This window comes from Gopherus flavomarginatus, chromosome 10, assembly GCF_025201925.1.
Source record: "Gopherus flavomarginatus isolate rGopFla2 chromosome 10, rGopFla2.mat.asm, whole genome shotgun sequence".
NCBI lineage: Eukaryota > Metazoa > Chordata > Testudines > Testudinidae > Gopherus > Gopherus flavomarginatus.
The window spans coordinates 26,319,014-26,337,125 of NC_066626.1; the positions used below are offsets into that span (position 1 = coordinate 26,319,014).

The following is an 18,112-nucleotide window of genomic DNA, read 5'->3' on the forward strand; positions in this document are numbered from 1 at the left end:
GCTGATCTTAACACCTTCAGTGCCCTTACAAACTTAGATGCTTCTCACCACAGCTGGCTGGTTGCCCTTCAGCCAGGCTCCCCCTTTGATCAGCTCTTCAGTCGCTTGGTGATGGTGTCTGTAGATGGAGGTGGAAGAGAGAGACCATGGCAAGTGTCTCTCCCTTTTATCATGTTCTTTCTTCCCTCTTGGCTTTGCCCCCCCCTTCAGAGTCAGGTGAGCATTACCTCATCATAGTCCCAAACTATCCAAGGGAAGTGGGGTGACTCACTTAAGAGTCCAGCAGATCCTTTGTTGCTGCCTAGGCCAGTGTCCTTTCTTCCTGTGAGACTGGGCTGGGTTTGTCCCATATGTGCCCTGATGAGGTGTGAACTGCCCCTCTGCTCCTGAGGGTTTTTCCTGAGCTTGTTTTAAGCCATGAGGACACATTGTCAGCTTCATTACTGTATATATGAAATTACAACCTATAACATTACTATAACAACAATGCTCAGTGCATCATGAGCCTTCCGAAGATACCCAACATGACAAACTTTGCATTGGATACCATGCAATCATATTATAAGGATGAACATGGGGGTGCAGGGTGTTCTCCTGAGGTACAGAGCATCACAGAAGGAAGAATAGGAAGAGACCAGTATGGCTCCATCAGAAGCTGTTTAATAACTGGAAAGGAATTGTCATAAACAGATAGCTAAGGGTTAATGTCTCTTTCACCTGAAGCACCTGACCAGAGGACCAATCAGGAAACTGGATGTTTTCAACTTTGGGTGGAGGGAATTTTGTGTCTGAGGTCTTTGTTATAGCTAAGGGTTAATGTCTCTTTCACCTGAAGCACCTGACCAGAGGACCAATCAGGAAACTGGATGTTTTCAACTTTGGGTGGAGGGAATTTTGTGTCTGAGGTCTTTGTTTTCTGTCTGCCTGCTTTCTCTGAGCTTTGGAGAAGTAGTTTCTGTTTTCTAATCTTCTGTTTCTAAGTGTATGGACAAAGAGATCAGATAGTAAGTTATATGGTTTCTTTTCTTTGGTATTTGCATGAATATAAGTGCTGGAGTGCTTTGATTTGTAGTCTTTTTGAATAAGGCTGTTTATTCAATATTCTTTTAAGCAATTGACCCTGTATTTCATCACCTTAATACAGAGAGACCATTTGTATGTATTTTTTCTTTCTTTTTTATATAAAGCTTTCTTTTAAGACCTGTTGGAGTTTTTCTTTACTTCAGGGAAATTGAGTCTGTACTCACCAGGGAATTGGTGGGAGGAAGAAATCAGGGGGAGATCTGTGTGTGTTGAATTTGCTAGCCTGATTTTGCATTTCCTCTGGGTGAAGAGGAAAGTGCTTTTTGTTTCCAGGACTGGGAACGGAGAGGGGGAGTCACTCTGTTTGGATTCACAGAGCTTGTGTCTGTGTATCTCTCCAGGAGCACCTGGAGGGGGGAAGGGAAAAAGGATTATTTCCCTTTGTTGTGAGACTCAAGGGATTTGGGTCTTGGGGTCCCCAGGAAAGGCTTTTCAGGGGGACCAGAGTGCCCCAAAACACTCTAATTTTTTGGGTGGTGGCAGCAAGTACCAGGTCCAAGCTGGTAGCTAAGCTTGGAGGTTTTCATGCTAACCCCCATATTTTGGACGCTAAGGTCCAAATCTGGGACTAAGGTTATGATAGGAATCCTACAGGATGTGGAGCTATGGACAAATTGCTAAGGAGGAGTACAAAAGAATAGCACAAACATGTAAGAACAAATCAGAAAGGGTAAAGCATAAAATTAGTTACACCTAGTAAGGGCATCAAAGGCAATAAGAGGTTTTTTAAATACATTAGGAGAAAGAGAATTATGAAGGAAAATGTAGATACTTTTTGAGGAAGGAGAGCTAGTAACTGATGACATCAAGAAAACTGAGGTGCTTAATGCCTATTTTGTTTCAGTCTTCACTAAAAAAGTTAATGGTGACTAGATACTCAACACAATTAATATTAACAACAAAGGGGAAACAATGCAAGCCAAAATAAGGAAAGAACATGTTAAAGAATATTTAGATACGCTAGAGGTATTCAAGTTAGCAAGGCCTGATGAAATTCATCCTACTGTACTTAATGAACTAAACTAGCTGAAGCAATCTTGGAACTGGTTGCACTTACCTTTGAGAACTCCTGGAAAAAGGGTGAGGTCCCAGAAGACTGGAGAAGAGCAAACTCAGTACATATCTTTAACAAAGGGAACAAAGAGGACCTGGGGAATTATAGACCAGTCAGCCTGACTTTGATACTATGACATTCCCCAGGGTGAAACCTGAACTGCTGTGTCCCCTTACCTCTCCAGCCTGAGATGCCTTTTACACTGCATTGCTAGTGAATAGCAAACCTATCCAGGCTTTGATCACTCACAGCCACTCGCATGCAAAGTCAGTCCCAGCTGAGGGGATGAATTCTATGCCCAGCCACCCATGAATAGATACAAAGCAACACCCACATATCCCTCAGTCCCAGGCTTGCCCCCCCCCGCTCCCGAAATGTGCATCTTGTACTGTTCAGTAGCCCACTGGACCGCAGAAGCTCATAAATTAGTCCAACATTCCAATAAAGTGTAATAAATGTGTACCAGCCTTGTTGTCTCAAGTGGAGGCTTCCCAAACACTTGAATCCAAATACATTTGTTTATATAAAACAATAAATTTATTAACTAGAGAAAGATAGATGTTAAGTGATTTACAAGAGATAAGGCATAACAATCATAGTTGGTTACAAAAGAAATAAAAAGATAAACATGCAAGCGATTTCCTAAACTTTACCAAGGCTAATATGTTTAAAAGTAAAAAAGTTTGCTCTCATCCAAAAGCTTCCAACAGTCTGTACTGGATGGAAAAGACCTCCAGGCCAGGACCACTCTCCCCCAGTTCAGTGATGCACCTTTGTCTTTCAAGAAATCTTGCTGCCATGAGTAGAGAGGGGGGAGGAGAGGGGTCTAAAGGCATTTTCTCCCCTTCTTATATTCTAACCCTTTGTCCTGGAAAAGTCTTTGCTGGGTCATGGGGTCAGGCAGTTCCATGGAATATGTGAGCTGCCAACTGTCCTTCAGATTAATTGTAAATTTCCTGTTTACAATTCCCCTCTTAGTGAATATCCAATTAAGCAGATAATGGTCTTTTAGCACCTAGCTGGCATGCCAGTGTGCCTTTGTCTTTGAGAAAATGGTCTGATAATGTTACCTAGAACTACAACATATTTCGCTAACAATCATGGCAACTCCTACAATTTTATATGCAGTGATGTTACACACATTTCAGCAGGATAATAATATTCAGCAGATGTGTTTTTTCAAATGATACCTCACAAGGCATACTTTGTACACAATATATCATAATCATATAATGAGGTGAACATGGGGCACAGTGTGTCACAGATACCTGGAAAGATACTGGAACAAATTATGAAACAATCAATTGGTAAATCTCTGAAGGAATATATGATTATAAGGAATAGCCAGCATGGATTTGTCAAGAACAAATCATGCAAACCAACCTAATTTCCTTCTTTGACGGGATTACTGGCCTAGTGGGTAGGGGGGAATCAGCAGATGTGATATATATCTAGATTGTAGTAAGACTTTTGACACAGTCCTGCATGGCAATTTCATAAGCACACTAGGGAAATGTGGTCTAAATGAAATAACTGTAAGGTGGGTGCATGACTGGTTGAATGACCATACTCGGAAAGCAGTTATCAATGGCTCATTGTCAAACTGAAAGGGAATATGTAGTGGAGTCCTGTTTGCTCAGTCCTTGGTCTAGTGCTATTCAATATTTTCATTAATGATTTGGATAATAGAGTGGGGAGTATGCTTATAAGATTTGTAGATAACACCAAGTTGGGAGGGGTGGCCAAGTTATAGGAGGACAGGATTAGAGTTCAAAATGATCTTGACAAATTGGAGAATTGATCTGCATTCAACAAGATGAAATTCAGTAAAGACAAGGATGGTACTTTCTACTTAGAAAGGAAAAATCAGTTCAGTGGTGTGGGGGAGGAGGGAGACAGGAAGAGGCAGAGGGAAGTTGCAGGGGCTTGGGGGAAGGGATGGAGTAGGGGTGAGGCCTGGGATGGAGTGGGAGTTGAGCACCCCCTGGGAACTGTGAAAGTCAGCACCTCTGTTTTGAGGCCCCTTGCAGCTCCACATTTCTGAGAGTCTGTGGTAAACATAAAAGACAGCATAGGGTTGTTTCTGTTATCTTGTGTGCAGAAAGGTATGTTGTGTATATGTTGACAAAATATTATTATGAATGCTTGCTGGTACAAAGTGACTCTTTAAGGGTATGTTTACAGTACAGCTGGCAGTGTACCTCCCAGCTCTAGGTAGACAGACTTGTGCTAGTTCTGCTTGAGCTAGCATGCTAAAAATATACAATGTGGATGTTATGCCATGGGTGGCAATTTGGCTAGAGACCTGAGCTCAGATCCAGGTGGGCTTTGACTCATGTGGCTAACCCGAGCCTCTGCCTATGTTGCAGCTAGGATTGCCACCTTTCAGGTACAAAAAACCCCAGGATATATGGGATGATCCAGAATCCATAACACTGCACAGCTGGCATGATGTACTGAGCACCCTTACCTATTTCATGGGATAGCCAGTAGTGTGTACTGAACATCCTGAAGGATTTCCTGGGATAGCTACCTCAAAAAAGGGACAATCCCGGGAAAACCCAGACAGGTGATAACCCTAGCCGTTGCAGCCACACTGCTGTTTTTAGAAGAGTTAGCACAAGTCTGTCTACCCAGGCTCCAAGCTGTATGTATGCTCCCAGACACAGTGTAGTCATATCTTTTGAAACCATCATCTACAGAGAATAGGGGAAATGAAGTGATTATATTTGTGAAAATTATTGGACAGAAAACAAAAACAAAATTATAGTATAAAGCATAAGTTTTAGCATGCTTAGAAGTTTATAGACTCTAGAACTGGAAGGGACCTCGAGAGGTCATCGAGTCCAGTCCCCTGCCCTCATGGCAGGACCATATACTTTCTAGACCATCCCTGATAGACATTTATCTAACCTACTCTTAAATATCTCCAGAGATGGAGATTCCACAACTTCCCTAGGCAATCTATTCCAGTGTTTAACTACCCTGACAGTTAGGAACTTTTTCCTAATGTCCAACCTAAATGTCTCTTGCTGCAGTTTAATAGTATTAGTTTAAATATTTATACAATTTATTTTCTTTTTGTTCTTTTTTGTAGCCCAGACCAACTGGGAAAGGAAAATTATTGAAGACGACTGTAAAATTTTTGCCACAGTTGGCTCAGGTAATATTTTTGTAATTTTTTGTTTTGACAACTTTTTATTTTCAAATGTGCAGCAAAGCATGGGGGATCCCACAGAGAAAACTGGACTTCATTGCAATGTATACATTGGAATCAAAAAGGCTTTACATATATGTACAAGAAATATTAGGAAAACAGACTAGTTAACTTAGATGAGCAGAAAATATTGAAAAGAATAAAAGCTACAGACGAAAGCTATAAAATAAATGTTATAGAAAAATTGGAATATAATTCATTCTGTATCTTCTACTTGAAGCATCCTTCAATCCTCAGCCCTTTCTCCAGGGAAAAGAAAGGGACTCTGGCTAGGAAGATTTTTTTCTCCCTTTTCACTTCCTTCTTGTGCTTTTTAACTACCTTCTCAGCTGATGGGATAATTAACCCCTTAGTTCATCAGCCGACAGCCTGATTAGGTAATTCGTCTTCTACCTTTCCATCAGAGCTTGTGGGGAATTAGCTATTGGCTATCAGTACTCTGTCACAGTATGTTTACACTGTCTAGGAGATGTGATTTCCAGCATAGGTAGAACGATTTGTGCTAGCTCGCTCAAGCCAGCATGCTAAAAATAGCAGTGTGACCATTGCAGCACAGGCAGTGGCTTGGGCTACCCACCTAAGTCCAAGCCCGCCTCACTCCCTGGGTCCAAGCTTGAGTGACTAGCCTGAATCACTGCCCATGCTGCAGTGTCCACAATGCTGTTTTTATTGTGCTAACTCAAGGTGAGCTAGCATATCTGTCTATCTGCACTGGAAATCAAACCTCCCAGTTGCAGTGTAAACATTCACTAATAAGGTTTCTTGATTCTTGAATATTGCTGCCCCTTGAAAAGATAAGGGCAATGCTTTTGAGTAATTGCGGGGTCAGTGTAGTTAAGTCTGAGAAGCCATTTCCTTTACAAACATATTTCCAGGGACATTGACCTGGGAATAATAAAAAAAGATTCTAGGCTGAAGGAGCTGTTTAAATAAGTTATACTTAAGAAAGGTAGTACTGGATTCTTGTAAGCAGGATGAGATTTGCTAAGCTACTGATGGCTGAATATTGTACATTATGTTATCTTGCCATGGAGCTAGGACCCTCAAAGAGGGAAGCCTTTTGTTTGTGTTAAAAAAGCAACAAAACAAAAACATTGAAGGGGATAGGTACTCTGGATCCCAAATCATATTTTTTGGGGAGCAGCAGTTACATAAATTGGTTGTAGATTTCACTGGGAGAAACAGTTGATATCTATCATACTAAACCAGAAAAAGATTCTGTTAAACCTCTTTTTTCCCTTGTTTTCGTAGCTTTTGCTTTTTTTTTCCATATCAATCTCATCTTCATAAATGTCTGGCGTCTGTCTTAGTAGTGGGTATATACTGTACTGTTAACTTAGAATAAAATATTATGTTTATGCCTATTATAAATTATTACTAATTTTTGGAATGAGTTTCTGAATGATTACCTCCTGTTTTTAGAGAAAAATAGGGAATTCTGTTTATTTTTGTGTTGCTTTGTTACCATTATTATATGTTATGGGTCTGCTGTTTTCTTTTGTAATTTATTGTGTTTTTAAGTGTGTCAAAGACATGTAGCTATCTCTTGTTATTGTTATTTTATAAAGCTAAAGAATGAAATATTTATTTCAGGTAAGCTCTAAGCCACAGTGGCAGCAAGCTTCTCCTTCATTTCATCTGAGAAAAGAGCAGAAAGATGATGAGCCAGATCAGTTTATTGTCAAAAATGAGCTTTCACCTGGTAAGAATACCACTCAGTATTTAATGAAAAAAATAGTTTAAAGTTGAGTTAATACAAGATTATAGAGTTAGGAGAATAGAATTTTATTCCCAAATTGCTGCAGTCTTCCTATATGATCTCGAGCAAGTCACAATCTTTATGTGCCTCATTTTTTTCCTTTGTGAAATGGGTGCAATGATACTTACCTATCTTACAAAGATGGTGCAGGTAAATTTATTAATGTTTGTAAAGTGCCATAATCGCCTTGGATAAAGAATGCTGTAGAAGTGCAAAATATTGTTTATTATTTTATTAGTATTTTAGGTCTGGAAAAGTGATTTGCTTGTTTAGTACAACATTGTTCATTTAACATTTTCTTTATCAGAAAATACATAGTTCTAGCTGCTAGCGTATGATTGTAGATTACCGAAAAGCCATTAGTTTAGGAAATGGAATGTTTGCCATAAAACTAGTCAAACAGCGAAGAGAATCCTTACAATATTTGCATATTTTAATATATTTCACTTAAAAGATTGTGTTGCGATCTAGCATAAAAAGAGTTTATACAATAATGTAAGTTTCCAAAAAGTCAGATTCATTTTTAGTACTGTATATCTGAATATTAGAAATCCTTAATCGTAATCAGTATAGTAGTCAGTGAAATGTTGCATACAGTCAATGGACAGAATTTGAGCCCCAATGAGATCAGTGACAAAACTTCAATTGACATCAGTGGAGCCAGAATTTCACCCCAAAACTACAAAAGAAATATAGTTAGAATGTAGATTTACTTTAGCAGTTAACAGAAATGGGATTCTGTATCTATGATAGAAAAAAAAAGACACAGGTCAAAAATACGTGGACCCATTCACAGGAAATAAAATTAAGAAATATTTTAAAATAGTAACTTTACAGATCTTTAAATAGATTTTATGTAAATATTCTTTAACAGTTTATACAGTACAAGCAAGTATTAGTTTTGTTTCATTTATTTTGCTGCAAATGATGTAGGGCGTGATCCTGAAAGATGCTGAGAGAGCTGAACTTTCATTGAAATAAATGTGAGTTGAGAACTCTCAGAATCTTTAGAGGGTACTCAGCACATTCCATGTTTGGGCTCATAGTATGCAACTTGCATATATCTATTTCATGCAAGGACAATATTTGAAGGAGAGGAATAAGAGACGCAGGATACAGGGCTCTATGGTTAATGAACCAGTTGCTGGAACATCAACTTCTAAAGCATGGAGCAGCTATCATCCAAAAAAAGATCGTGAAAATTTCAGAAGTACTCTTGTTAACATCATCATGTGAGTTTTCTTGTGTTTGTATAAATGCATTTTTCCCTTTCAAAGTTGAAATGAAATTTAAAAAAATGTTAATATAACAAAAAGTTCAAGATTGCAAGACAGTAGCAGATTATGTATATGAATGCAAAAAATGACCCGTTTAAGAAATAAAAACTACCAGGTAAGATGCTCTTCTGTACACTTCTCTTGATTTCTCTAAAATTGGGAGGCTATAAGAGTAATTTATGAACTGTGCAAACTGGGACTTAGCCATATTATTCTTTTGGGGAACGAAAGGGCAGGTATTATAATTTAGATGAAGAGTAGATTTGGCAGCTGGAGTTTATCAGGTGATCAAAATCTTTAAGATTTGGGTTTGATTCAGCAGGGAATGTGTGATGGATTCAGGCTGCTTATTAGTTTTTCAGAAAGTGCTTGTTCACTCCTATTTGAAATGTTATTTGAAGTGTGATAAAATTACCCAGAAATGCACATACTGACATTTTTTATTGCTCATGTGACACTTTTTACGCATAATTATTAGCTGAGCTCCACCTTAGTTTCATAACTTGGACAGAAAGCTGTGATTGTGGACACTGGTATTATTAAAACAATGAGGAGTCCAGTGGCACCACTCCATGCATCTGAAGAAGTGGGTTTTTTACCCACGAAAGCTTATGCCCAAATAAATCTGTTCGTCTTTAAGGTGCCATCAGACACCTCATTGTTTTTCTGGATACAGACTAACACGGCTTACCCCCTGATACTGATTAGTAAACTGCATTTAGAATATTCCCAGTTGACTAACTGAAGACACACTTGGTATTTTATAATACAGCAAGGAGTGATATCCAGGAGTGTCTGGAAAATGTCTGTATATCAGCCGTTCGTGAATCTGGAAGATTTTTAAATTTGTTTTGTCATTTTTATTTTCTAATGAGAAATGATTTTCCAAAAAAAGATAATTACTAAGTTATTTTAGTGTGAGGATGTGTCACTATAATTAAAATGGATCTTTAAAATATTTTAAAGTTATTTAAAAATCTTAGTAAGATACCCTGAAGCTTGTGCTACTCCAAAATCTTTTCTTTCTTAGGTAACTACCTCAACCTTTACAATGCCCTGAAGATGTTTATAAAAAACCTGTTTTGTGTTTTGTTTCTTAAATATTTAGCAGTGTGGAGAGAATTTCCTGGGTCATTGACCATTTTTTATCTGGCTGCACAGATGCAGAAATGCCTACAGCATGACTGACAATATTTTATTGCCATAAATGAACCATTATTATATAATAAACTGTGGAATAAAACTATCCTTCTGATAAACCAGTCTCCCAAATGAAAAGAACTGGTTTGATAAATCCTTTTTCTTAACATAATCTGGAAATTTTGTAAACTAAATATATTATAAATATTAGTTTTTCTAACTGAATATATTCTTCATTATGTGTTTCTGCTGCTAAGGTGAGTATGAGATGGACTATTTCACAGCTGAATACTGGTACGAAAATATTGACAAATTCATTAAAACAGAAAGAATCTAATCTTGTAGTTTAGCATAAAGCAAATAAACAAACAAAAATGTATGAGTTAGAATTTACTAACTGTAAATATAAAAAAATTTGATTAGCATAGTGCAATTATAATAACAAAGTTGTGGCAATGTTGGATAATTAGGGACATATCTCCTCTTGAGGAGCTTTCTTGTTTTCTTTAATATTGTCAACTAATTGTAATGGACTAATTTAAATGGCTTGTTAGAATATATTTAACATTCTCATAAGTGTAAGACCATTTTTTCACAAACCATAGGTTTGAGTCTGCCAACTTTACCTACATGAATAGTCCTTGCTAATATGACTAGTCCCTTGATTTGAAAGAAATTACTAAATAAAGATACCTTAACTGATATTCTCGAAGTATTTCCTACTTAAATCTTAAAATTAGATTTGTTTTCAAACTATGGTCAATAGGCACAACAGTTCCCTATGCACCTTAAAGGCAGAATTGAGCACTATACCTGTGAAACCTTAAAGAAAAGGTGTTTAGTAAACTATTCCATTGTCTGGAAAAATATTTGGGTCCATACAGAATTCTTGATTATACTTTTGATTCAGTTGGTGGCAGGCATCATTCTTTTGACCACTGCTGAGATGAGATATGATATGGTATCTTTTAGAGATGCCAGTACAATTTTTCTGAAGAACATAGTACTGACACAAGGTGGGTGAGGTACTATCTTTTATTGAACCAACTTCTGTTGATGACAGACACACAAAGCTTGTCTCTGTCACCAACAGAAGTTGGTCCAATAAAAGATAGTACCTCTAATATTCTGAGACCAGCATGGCTACAACAACACTGCATAATGCATATTATGTCATTTTTGTTTTGTTAGGCAGCAAGACTTTACTCTGCAACAGCCTGTTTCACTACATGAAACCCAGTCTCCAAGAACGGGTTCTCCCACGCCCATAAAGAAAGACATTTTGGTAATTAAGACAGTGTTGTTTGCAGTATTATTATAAATTATTGCTTTTTATTTCACTGAAATAGTAACAAGATGACTAATATTCAGAATTTGTATGCTGGTAGGTACTTTAGATTTATTTTGGCATACAGTACAAAGGTTTTATTTTTGAGAATTTAGAATAACTATTTTTTTTAATAATTTGGTCGCAAATCCTCTACATTGAATAAATTTGAGTTTGCTCTTTTGTTTTGTTTGTAAGTGGCCATATTAGTTTTGGCAATGAAAGTATGTGTGTGATGGAAAACCTGCAGGCAGTAGCATGCTGAGAGAGTTGACCTTCCTTACTGTTTCACTACTAGAAAGTTAAGAAGACACTGCTTTTTGGATACTCTGACTAATATCTGTGAGGAGTATAAAGGGGAGTTGTCATGTGGGAAACGAGTTAGAGACACAAGTATGTATGTAAGAACGTGCATCTACTCAGACCAAGCAATGTGTTCTACCCTCATAAGTTATTTCTACTTTTAGCAGGAATAGAATTCACAAGGGGATTATATTTTGGGTTTGTTTCAGTTAGAAAATATTATATGTCATTTCTGCTTTTGTAACATAAAAACATGCCTATTAGTGGAGAAATTATGCCGCTTTCCTTCCTTTGGCCAGAATTAGGTACTGATTTATTACTATACCTATTCATATGAATCAAGCCACTGACAGCCTGTCCTACGTGTTTATAGATCATCTAATTACCATATTACCAAATTGCTAAAATCTAGATTTTAAAGATCACAGCAAAGAGTTTTATTATGAAGAACTTTGTTATCTGGTTAATTTAGATGGTAAATTAATTTTTTAAAATCTGCTAAAACAGATCTTTGTTTTCTTTCTTCTCCCCTTTAATGATTGGCATTCCAAACAGAGTCCAACAGCTCTTTTCCCCTGTGATATTAGTAAATTATATTCCGCAATAACTGTCTCTCCTATCAGTCTGCACAGATCTGTATTTTCTCTCACTCTATTCCGACCCCCTCTTCTTCCATTGTGTGCACTTTATTCACTCCCTCCCAGAATAACCCTTGTGAAGGGAGAAGATGCTTCCCAAACATGCTGACCTTTAAAGGCCATGCTGAAGGAGTGGGCATCATGGGCTTCAAACCACATGGAGACAGAGAATTGATAGGAAAACCTAGGTGCATCCTTACTGATCTTAGGAGCTTCTTCAGAAAGGGCTAGCCACTCTGCTGGTCTCTGGACCTCTGTGAAGGAACAAATTGCTGGAGCAACATTCTACCTCTTGTGCCTTTACATATTCCACTCCCTAATCCCCTCTCCAAGAAGGATGAAAGTGTAGAGCAGTAGTTAATGTTGCAAGAAGAAGAATTAACTTACATGGATATCCTGAACATCTAACAGTTTTTTAGAGAAGCTTACATTGCAGCGGCTGCTGCTTATTCCTGATGATCTACTGTAAGCCTAAAATGCTTCTTGAAACCCCATAGAATTCTAACCCTCTGATTGTACCACAGCGGGGTTTCTGCAGAGTGGGTGGAACATATGGTGGAACTACGACAGCTGCCTTCTGCAAATTAGGTCTGTTTTCTACTCGGATTTCTGCTGTTTGCCTTTTACTAGGGCCATGGAGCAGAGTGTATAGCATTTTGTCCTTTGTTCCTGCCTTCACTGCTTAGTATTCCTTTTTCCAGCCTCCCTATAATTATACTTTTACCTCATATCTGCAGTCTGATTAGCTTGTCTATTTCAAAATTTATTAAAAAAATAAATGTTATCCTGCTTCATGCCCTGAGGTAGTTTTGGTAATACAAAATAAAACTGACATGCCTGTTGGACTATGAGGAAACTAAGTGTTGGTGAAATCCGCATCCATGGCTTTCCTTTGAAGATTAAAAACTGCATTTTCCTTTTTTGCAGCATGGTGGATGGCTTTGAGTTTCACCAGTGCTTCCCCTTCAGTCTTACCCAGCTGTCTGTTTTATCTTGTAGTAGAAATTAGTTCCATCCTAATTAGTTCCATCCTAATTAGTTCCATCCTAACTTGCTTAACTTTTTAAAGATAAAATGAAACAAAAAGCTAATCAGATCCTACAGATGGACTAGTAAAACCCAAATAAAAAGAAGAAAACATGTGCTGGATAGAAAATATATATAATTTTAATCTGTGTTTCTGATAGTTATTTAAAAATCATTAGGAATTTGTTGCATGTTTTAAAACAAATTAATTCAAAATATCACTTTTAAAATGTGCTTGTTATGATTATATTTTCTTTTCTCATGAGAACGTATTAGGAAATTAATCAGATAGAGGACTCTAAGTTGCATTTGCAATTTAGTGATGCAATTGTCTGATTGATATGCACAACTGTGGGTTTGTGGGTCCAACAGATGTATATGCTAATTATATGAGAATAATGTTGGCACCCACAGTAGAAAATCTTAATCTCAAAAATCAGCTTTAAACCAAATAAACAAGCAAATTCAAAGTTAAGGTTTATATTCCATCTCTGACTCCTCTTTCTGTGTCTACACAATTTTCAGCATGGTTGTTATATATTGGCAAAGAACTGGTTTACATGGCAAACTACTGCACAGCAAGTCAGGATATGACACTAAAGTGCACCAGCTGTGCTGTAAAGTTCCACGTGAATGCTGCTACAACACAGTGAAGGTCTCTGAGTGCAATTTGTTAGGACTTTCAGTATGTGTGTGTTGTGGCAGTGTCCACATTACTGACTGGAAAGCTAGTGCTCTGTAGAGGCACTGTTATCAATGTTTAATATGGATTATGACATGATATTTTTGAATGCAATTATACCATCTTTATAACTTTTAGAAATAATTTTGATTCACTTAATAAACGCATTAAGAAATCAGATAAAAGCTAAAATTAAACTTAGAGTTATATATAGTTTATAATGTAAAACAACCCTTAGTACCCTTGAAATGTACTTATGCTTCCATCAAAAGCAGCACTAGCAATGACATCTTTATCTTTTTGTTATAATGCCAAATGGAGCCAACTTATTTAATGCCTTTAATGTACAGAAATACTACTATTACATTCAGCATGGAATTGATACAGAACATGTCGCTCCAATGGAAGACTCTTGGCTGGAGCATGTATTGGATTTAGTTCCACGGCATCTGAAAGTACTCAGCGAAAGTATATATTTACTGTCTGATGAAATGAGAGAAGACTATCTTCTGAGTGTAAAGAAAGCTATAGGTAAATTGATGATGATGTCTGTTCTTTCTAGTTGTATGAATATTATGAGTTATTGAAATACATAAATTCATTGTGAATACCATCATTAAATAAATTAGAAGTTTATACATGACTGAGATGTTGGATACATATTTTTAATAGGAAAGTTCCACAGGATTTCATGTTTTTTCCCCTAAAGGGAAAAATATGGCATCATTCAACACTTTTGCTGTTTCATAAAAATTGCTTTTATTTTGTAAATGTCACTTAAATAAAATTATTTTGAATTACATACCCTGTACAGTTACACCCATGCATCATCATTCACTTCATTGGGGTTGCCCAACTGTTTGGATCCATTAGTGTAGTGTTGTTTTTCCTTTGCTAAGCATATTTATGTTTTGGCTTTTTTTATATCTTCTTTTAGTTGACTTTGTTTTAAGAGATCCCAGGGAAAAAGATGAAGACAAGAAGCAAGCTTTTCTTCCACCTCATCGTGCAGAGTAAGAAAACATATTCCTTCAAGAACACTGATTAGACAGCAGTAGGAGGGAATGCTGTACGTAGGGAAACCTTATTAGACAAAGGCAATTGATCCAAACTGGAGCATGCTAAATATCACTAAAAAGAAATATTAGCTATTTGTTGCATAAACTCATATAGTTGCGTATTAAAGCTCTGAAATATATGTGGATAGTCTGACAAAATTTTGAGAACAAATTTCTTGTTGTAACATTTAACATTTATAAATGATGATAAGGTTGGATGTAGTCCCACAGCAAATGATCATAAGATTATTGGTCACATTCTCAGCTGATGTAAATTGACATTGCTCCATTGATTTTAGTGTGCAGTCTGCATGGATTTCAGTGTAGGTATGCCAATTTACATCGGCTAAGGAACCATCTCGACAAGTTTTAGTTCAAGTATACCTTCTATCTCATTCCTATTCAGGGACCCTTCTCATAAGATCAGAGGTTCTGTCTGGTTTGACAACAGTGGCCATAGATGAGGTGTCAAGGGAATTCAGAGGAAAAGGACTTTATTAAAGATAATTCCTAATCCTGAAAAAGGATGGAGGTTTTTGACCTATATTAGAATTGAGAAAACATTCTTTTGTCAGAAAGTGCCACTTACATATACTGACCCTAGCATTTATAATACCTTCCCTTTCAACACAGAATTGGTTTGCAGCTTTTGATATGAATGATGCGTATTGCCATAGTTCAGTCAGACTCCGTCTTTGTTTTCTAGTAGGCAAGGTAATTTCCCATTCAAGGTCCTTCAGTTTGGTCTTTCTGCTGGCTCCAGAAGTTTTACAAAATGCCTCTCAGCTATTGTAGTGCATTTACAGAGACAATAGATGCATGGATACCCATATTTAGATGACTATTAAATTGCTATTCAAACCATTGCTAGAAGAATATCTATCCAGAACCATGTATCCTAAGGTTATCTGGTTGAGAAGGTGGGACTTAGGATAAATTTGGAGCAGTTGCTCATGCTACTCACTCAAATGATCCCCTTCACGGATAATTCTGGACTGTCAAGTAGGGAGGGCACTTCTTCCAGAAGAGGTTTTCAAAGATTCAGTTAGCCATAGCTTTACTACACCAACTACCATGTCAGAGAGCCATATTCTTTCTTAAATTAATGGGCTTAATAGCCTCAGCTGTATATGCAATAACTTACACCCAGCTCAAAGTGAAATTTACCCGGCATGTCTCTAACAACGTCCATACCAAAGAATTTGCAATTGTCTCTATCATGGGAGACTCAGTCACAATATTCTTAAGAGGGTCTAACTTTCAACCCTCCAGTTCCATCAGTAACTTCAGAAACATCTGGTGTGGGATGAGGAGTACACTTCAATAAATGGATAGTTCATAGTCATTGGAATTCCCAGGAAAAGCAAACATACAGTAGTATGCTATCTGAGCTGACAGCAATACAATGGGTTTCCAAATCTTTTCTACTTCATCTTCATCACAAGGTGGTTCAAGTCATCAAGGACAACATAAGAATGGCTGTACTAGGTCAGATTAATGGTCTATCTAGCTTGGTATCCTGTCTTCTGACAGTGGCTGGTGCCAGATGCTTCAGAGACAGGGCAATTATCCCCTGTTATCCAGTCTCAGCTTCTGGCAGTCTGAGGTTTAGAGATACCCAAACCATGGTCCTTAACCATCTTGGCTAATAGCCATTGACGGACCTATCCTCCATGAACTGATCTAATTTGTTTTTGAACTCATTTATACTTTTGGCCTTCACAGCATCACCCAGCAATGAGTTCTGACTGTGTGCTGTATGAAGAAGTACTTCCTTATGTTTGTGTTAAACCTGCTGCATATTAATTTAATTGGGAGACCCTGGTTCATGTGTTATGAGAAGAGTATATAACATTTACCTTTTCCACACCATTCATGATAGACTTCTATCATATCCCCTGCCCAGTCATCTCTTTTCCAAGCTGAATAGTCCCAGTCTTTTTTTTATCTTTCCTCATATGGAAGCTGTTCTGTACCCCTAATCATTTTTGTTGCCTTTCTCTGCACTTTTTCCATTTCTAATATATCTTTTTTTTAGATGAGGTGACCAGACCTGCATTCAATATTCAAGGTGTGGCAAAACCATGGATTTACATAATGGCATTACAATATTATCTGTCTTATTATCTATCCCTTTCCTTATGGTTCCTGACATTCTGTTAGGTTTTTTTTGACTGTCACTGCACATTGGGTGGATGTTTTCAGAGAGCTATCCACAGTGACACCAAGATCTCTTTCTTGAGTGCTAACAACTAACTTAGATCCCATCAATTTATATGTATAGTTTGGATTATGTTTTCCAGGGTTCATTACTTTGCACTTATCAACATTGAATTTCATCTGTCATTGTGTTGCCCAGTTCTCTGGTTTTGTGAGATCCCTTTGTAATTCTTTATAGTCTGCTTGGGACTTAACTATCTTGAGTCATTTTGTATCCTCTGCAAATTTTGCCACCTCATTGTTTACCCCCTTTTCCAGATCATTTCTGCATATGTTGAATAGTACTGGTCCCTGTACAGATCCCTGGGGGACACCACTATTTACCTCACTCCATTCTGAAAACTCACCATTTATTCCTACCCTTTGTTTCCTATCTTTTAACCAGTTACAGATCCATGAGAGGACCTTCCCTCTTCCCAATGGCTGCTTACTTTGCTTAAGAGCTTTTAGTGTGAGACCTTGTCATGAAATGATAGGAGTAAGTTATGTAAAAAATAGGTTGGAGCTTACTCCCTGGAGCTGTGGAAGGCAGTGGCTCTGTAGGAATGGTGCAGTGAGCACAAGATCTTTGCTGTAGCTCTACATAGAGCCCTGCACAGATACAAGATTTATATCCGTGGAGCTGCAGGGCTCTAGCAGGAACCACAGCAGCAAAAGCAGCAGCATGTCAGGCCACCACATGCAGGAGGCAGTGCCCTGTGCTGGTTCCTGCATTCTCCCAGCTCCGATTCCAGCCCCACTCACTGGGGTGGGCACTAGGTGCACCAGCAGCTGTCCTTGGCCGTGCTATTGTGTGCAGCCAGCTCGCACACCCCTGGACTGGAGAGACAGACCACTGTGTGAAAGGGCCTGCTGTCCAGGAGCATCCGAGTCACTTGCGCAGAGCAGTGTGACCAGGGACAGCTGCCGATGCTCTTGGTGCCTGCCCTAATGGGTGGGGCTTGAGTTGGGGCGGGGCCAGGGCTGTGGACGGTACAGCCACGCTGGAGGAGCTGCTGGCGTGGGGCACTGACTTCTGTGAGCAGTGGCCCAACATGCTGCTGCTGTCGCCGCTGTGGTTCCTGGTAGAGTGCTGCAGCTCTGTGTATACCCACATCCGTGGATATAAATCTTGTATCTGCACAGGGCTCTAGCTCTGCACCTAGCTGCCTTGTGGGCCAAGTGAGAAGGGACAGGACAGAAGTCCATGGATGGTCATTAAAAACATCAGTGGTACACAAGAGCTTACAATCATGGGGTCATTCACATGTAGACAGCTTTTCAACCAAGAAAAACATGAAATTTCCTAGATTTTGCTCGAGAACAGGAAAAGACAGCCAATCCATCTA

General features: G+C 38.2%; 1 protein-coding gene across 8 annotated transcripts in view; it reads left to right on the plus strand.

The window, feature by feature from the left end:
• The window catches only part of DNAH7 (dynein axonemal heavy chain 7), a 275,290-nt gene that overhangs the window by 22,593 nt on the left and 234,585 nt on the right, over nucleotides 1-18,112 (plus strand). For 4 of the 8 annotated variants that reach the window (XM_050969447.1, XM_050969454.1, XM_050969453.1 and 1 more), the window contains exons 5-7: nucleotides 10,722-10,815; nucleotides 13,857-14,037; nucleotides 14,444-14,519. In XM_050969447.1, coding sequence (XP_050825404.1) covers nucleotides 10,722-10,815; nucleotides 13,857-14,037; nucleotides 14,444-14,519 — 351 coding nt within the window. Of the gene's footprint in view, nucleotides 1-5,234; nucleotides 5,301-6,947; nucleotides 7,057-8,191; nucleotides 8,346-10,721; nucleotides 10,816-13,856; nucleotides 14,038-14,443; nucleotides 14,520-18,112 lie in introns of all 8 variants that reach the window. The other 4 variants (XM_050969451.1, XM_050969452.1, XM_050969449.1 and 1 more) reach the window with 3 other exon arrangements.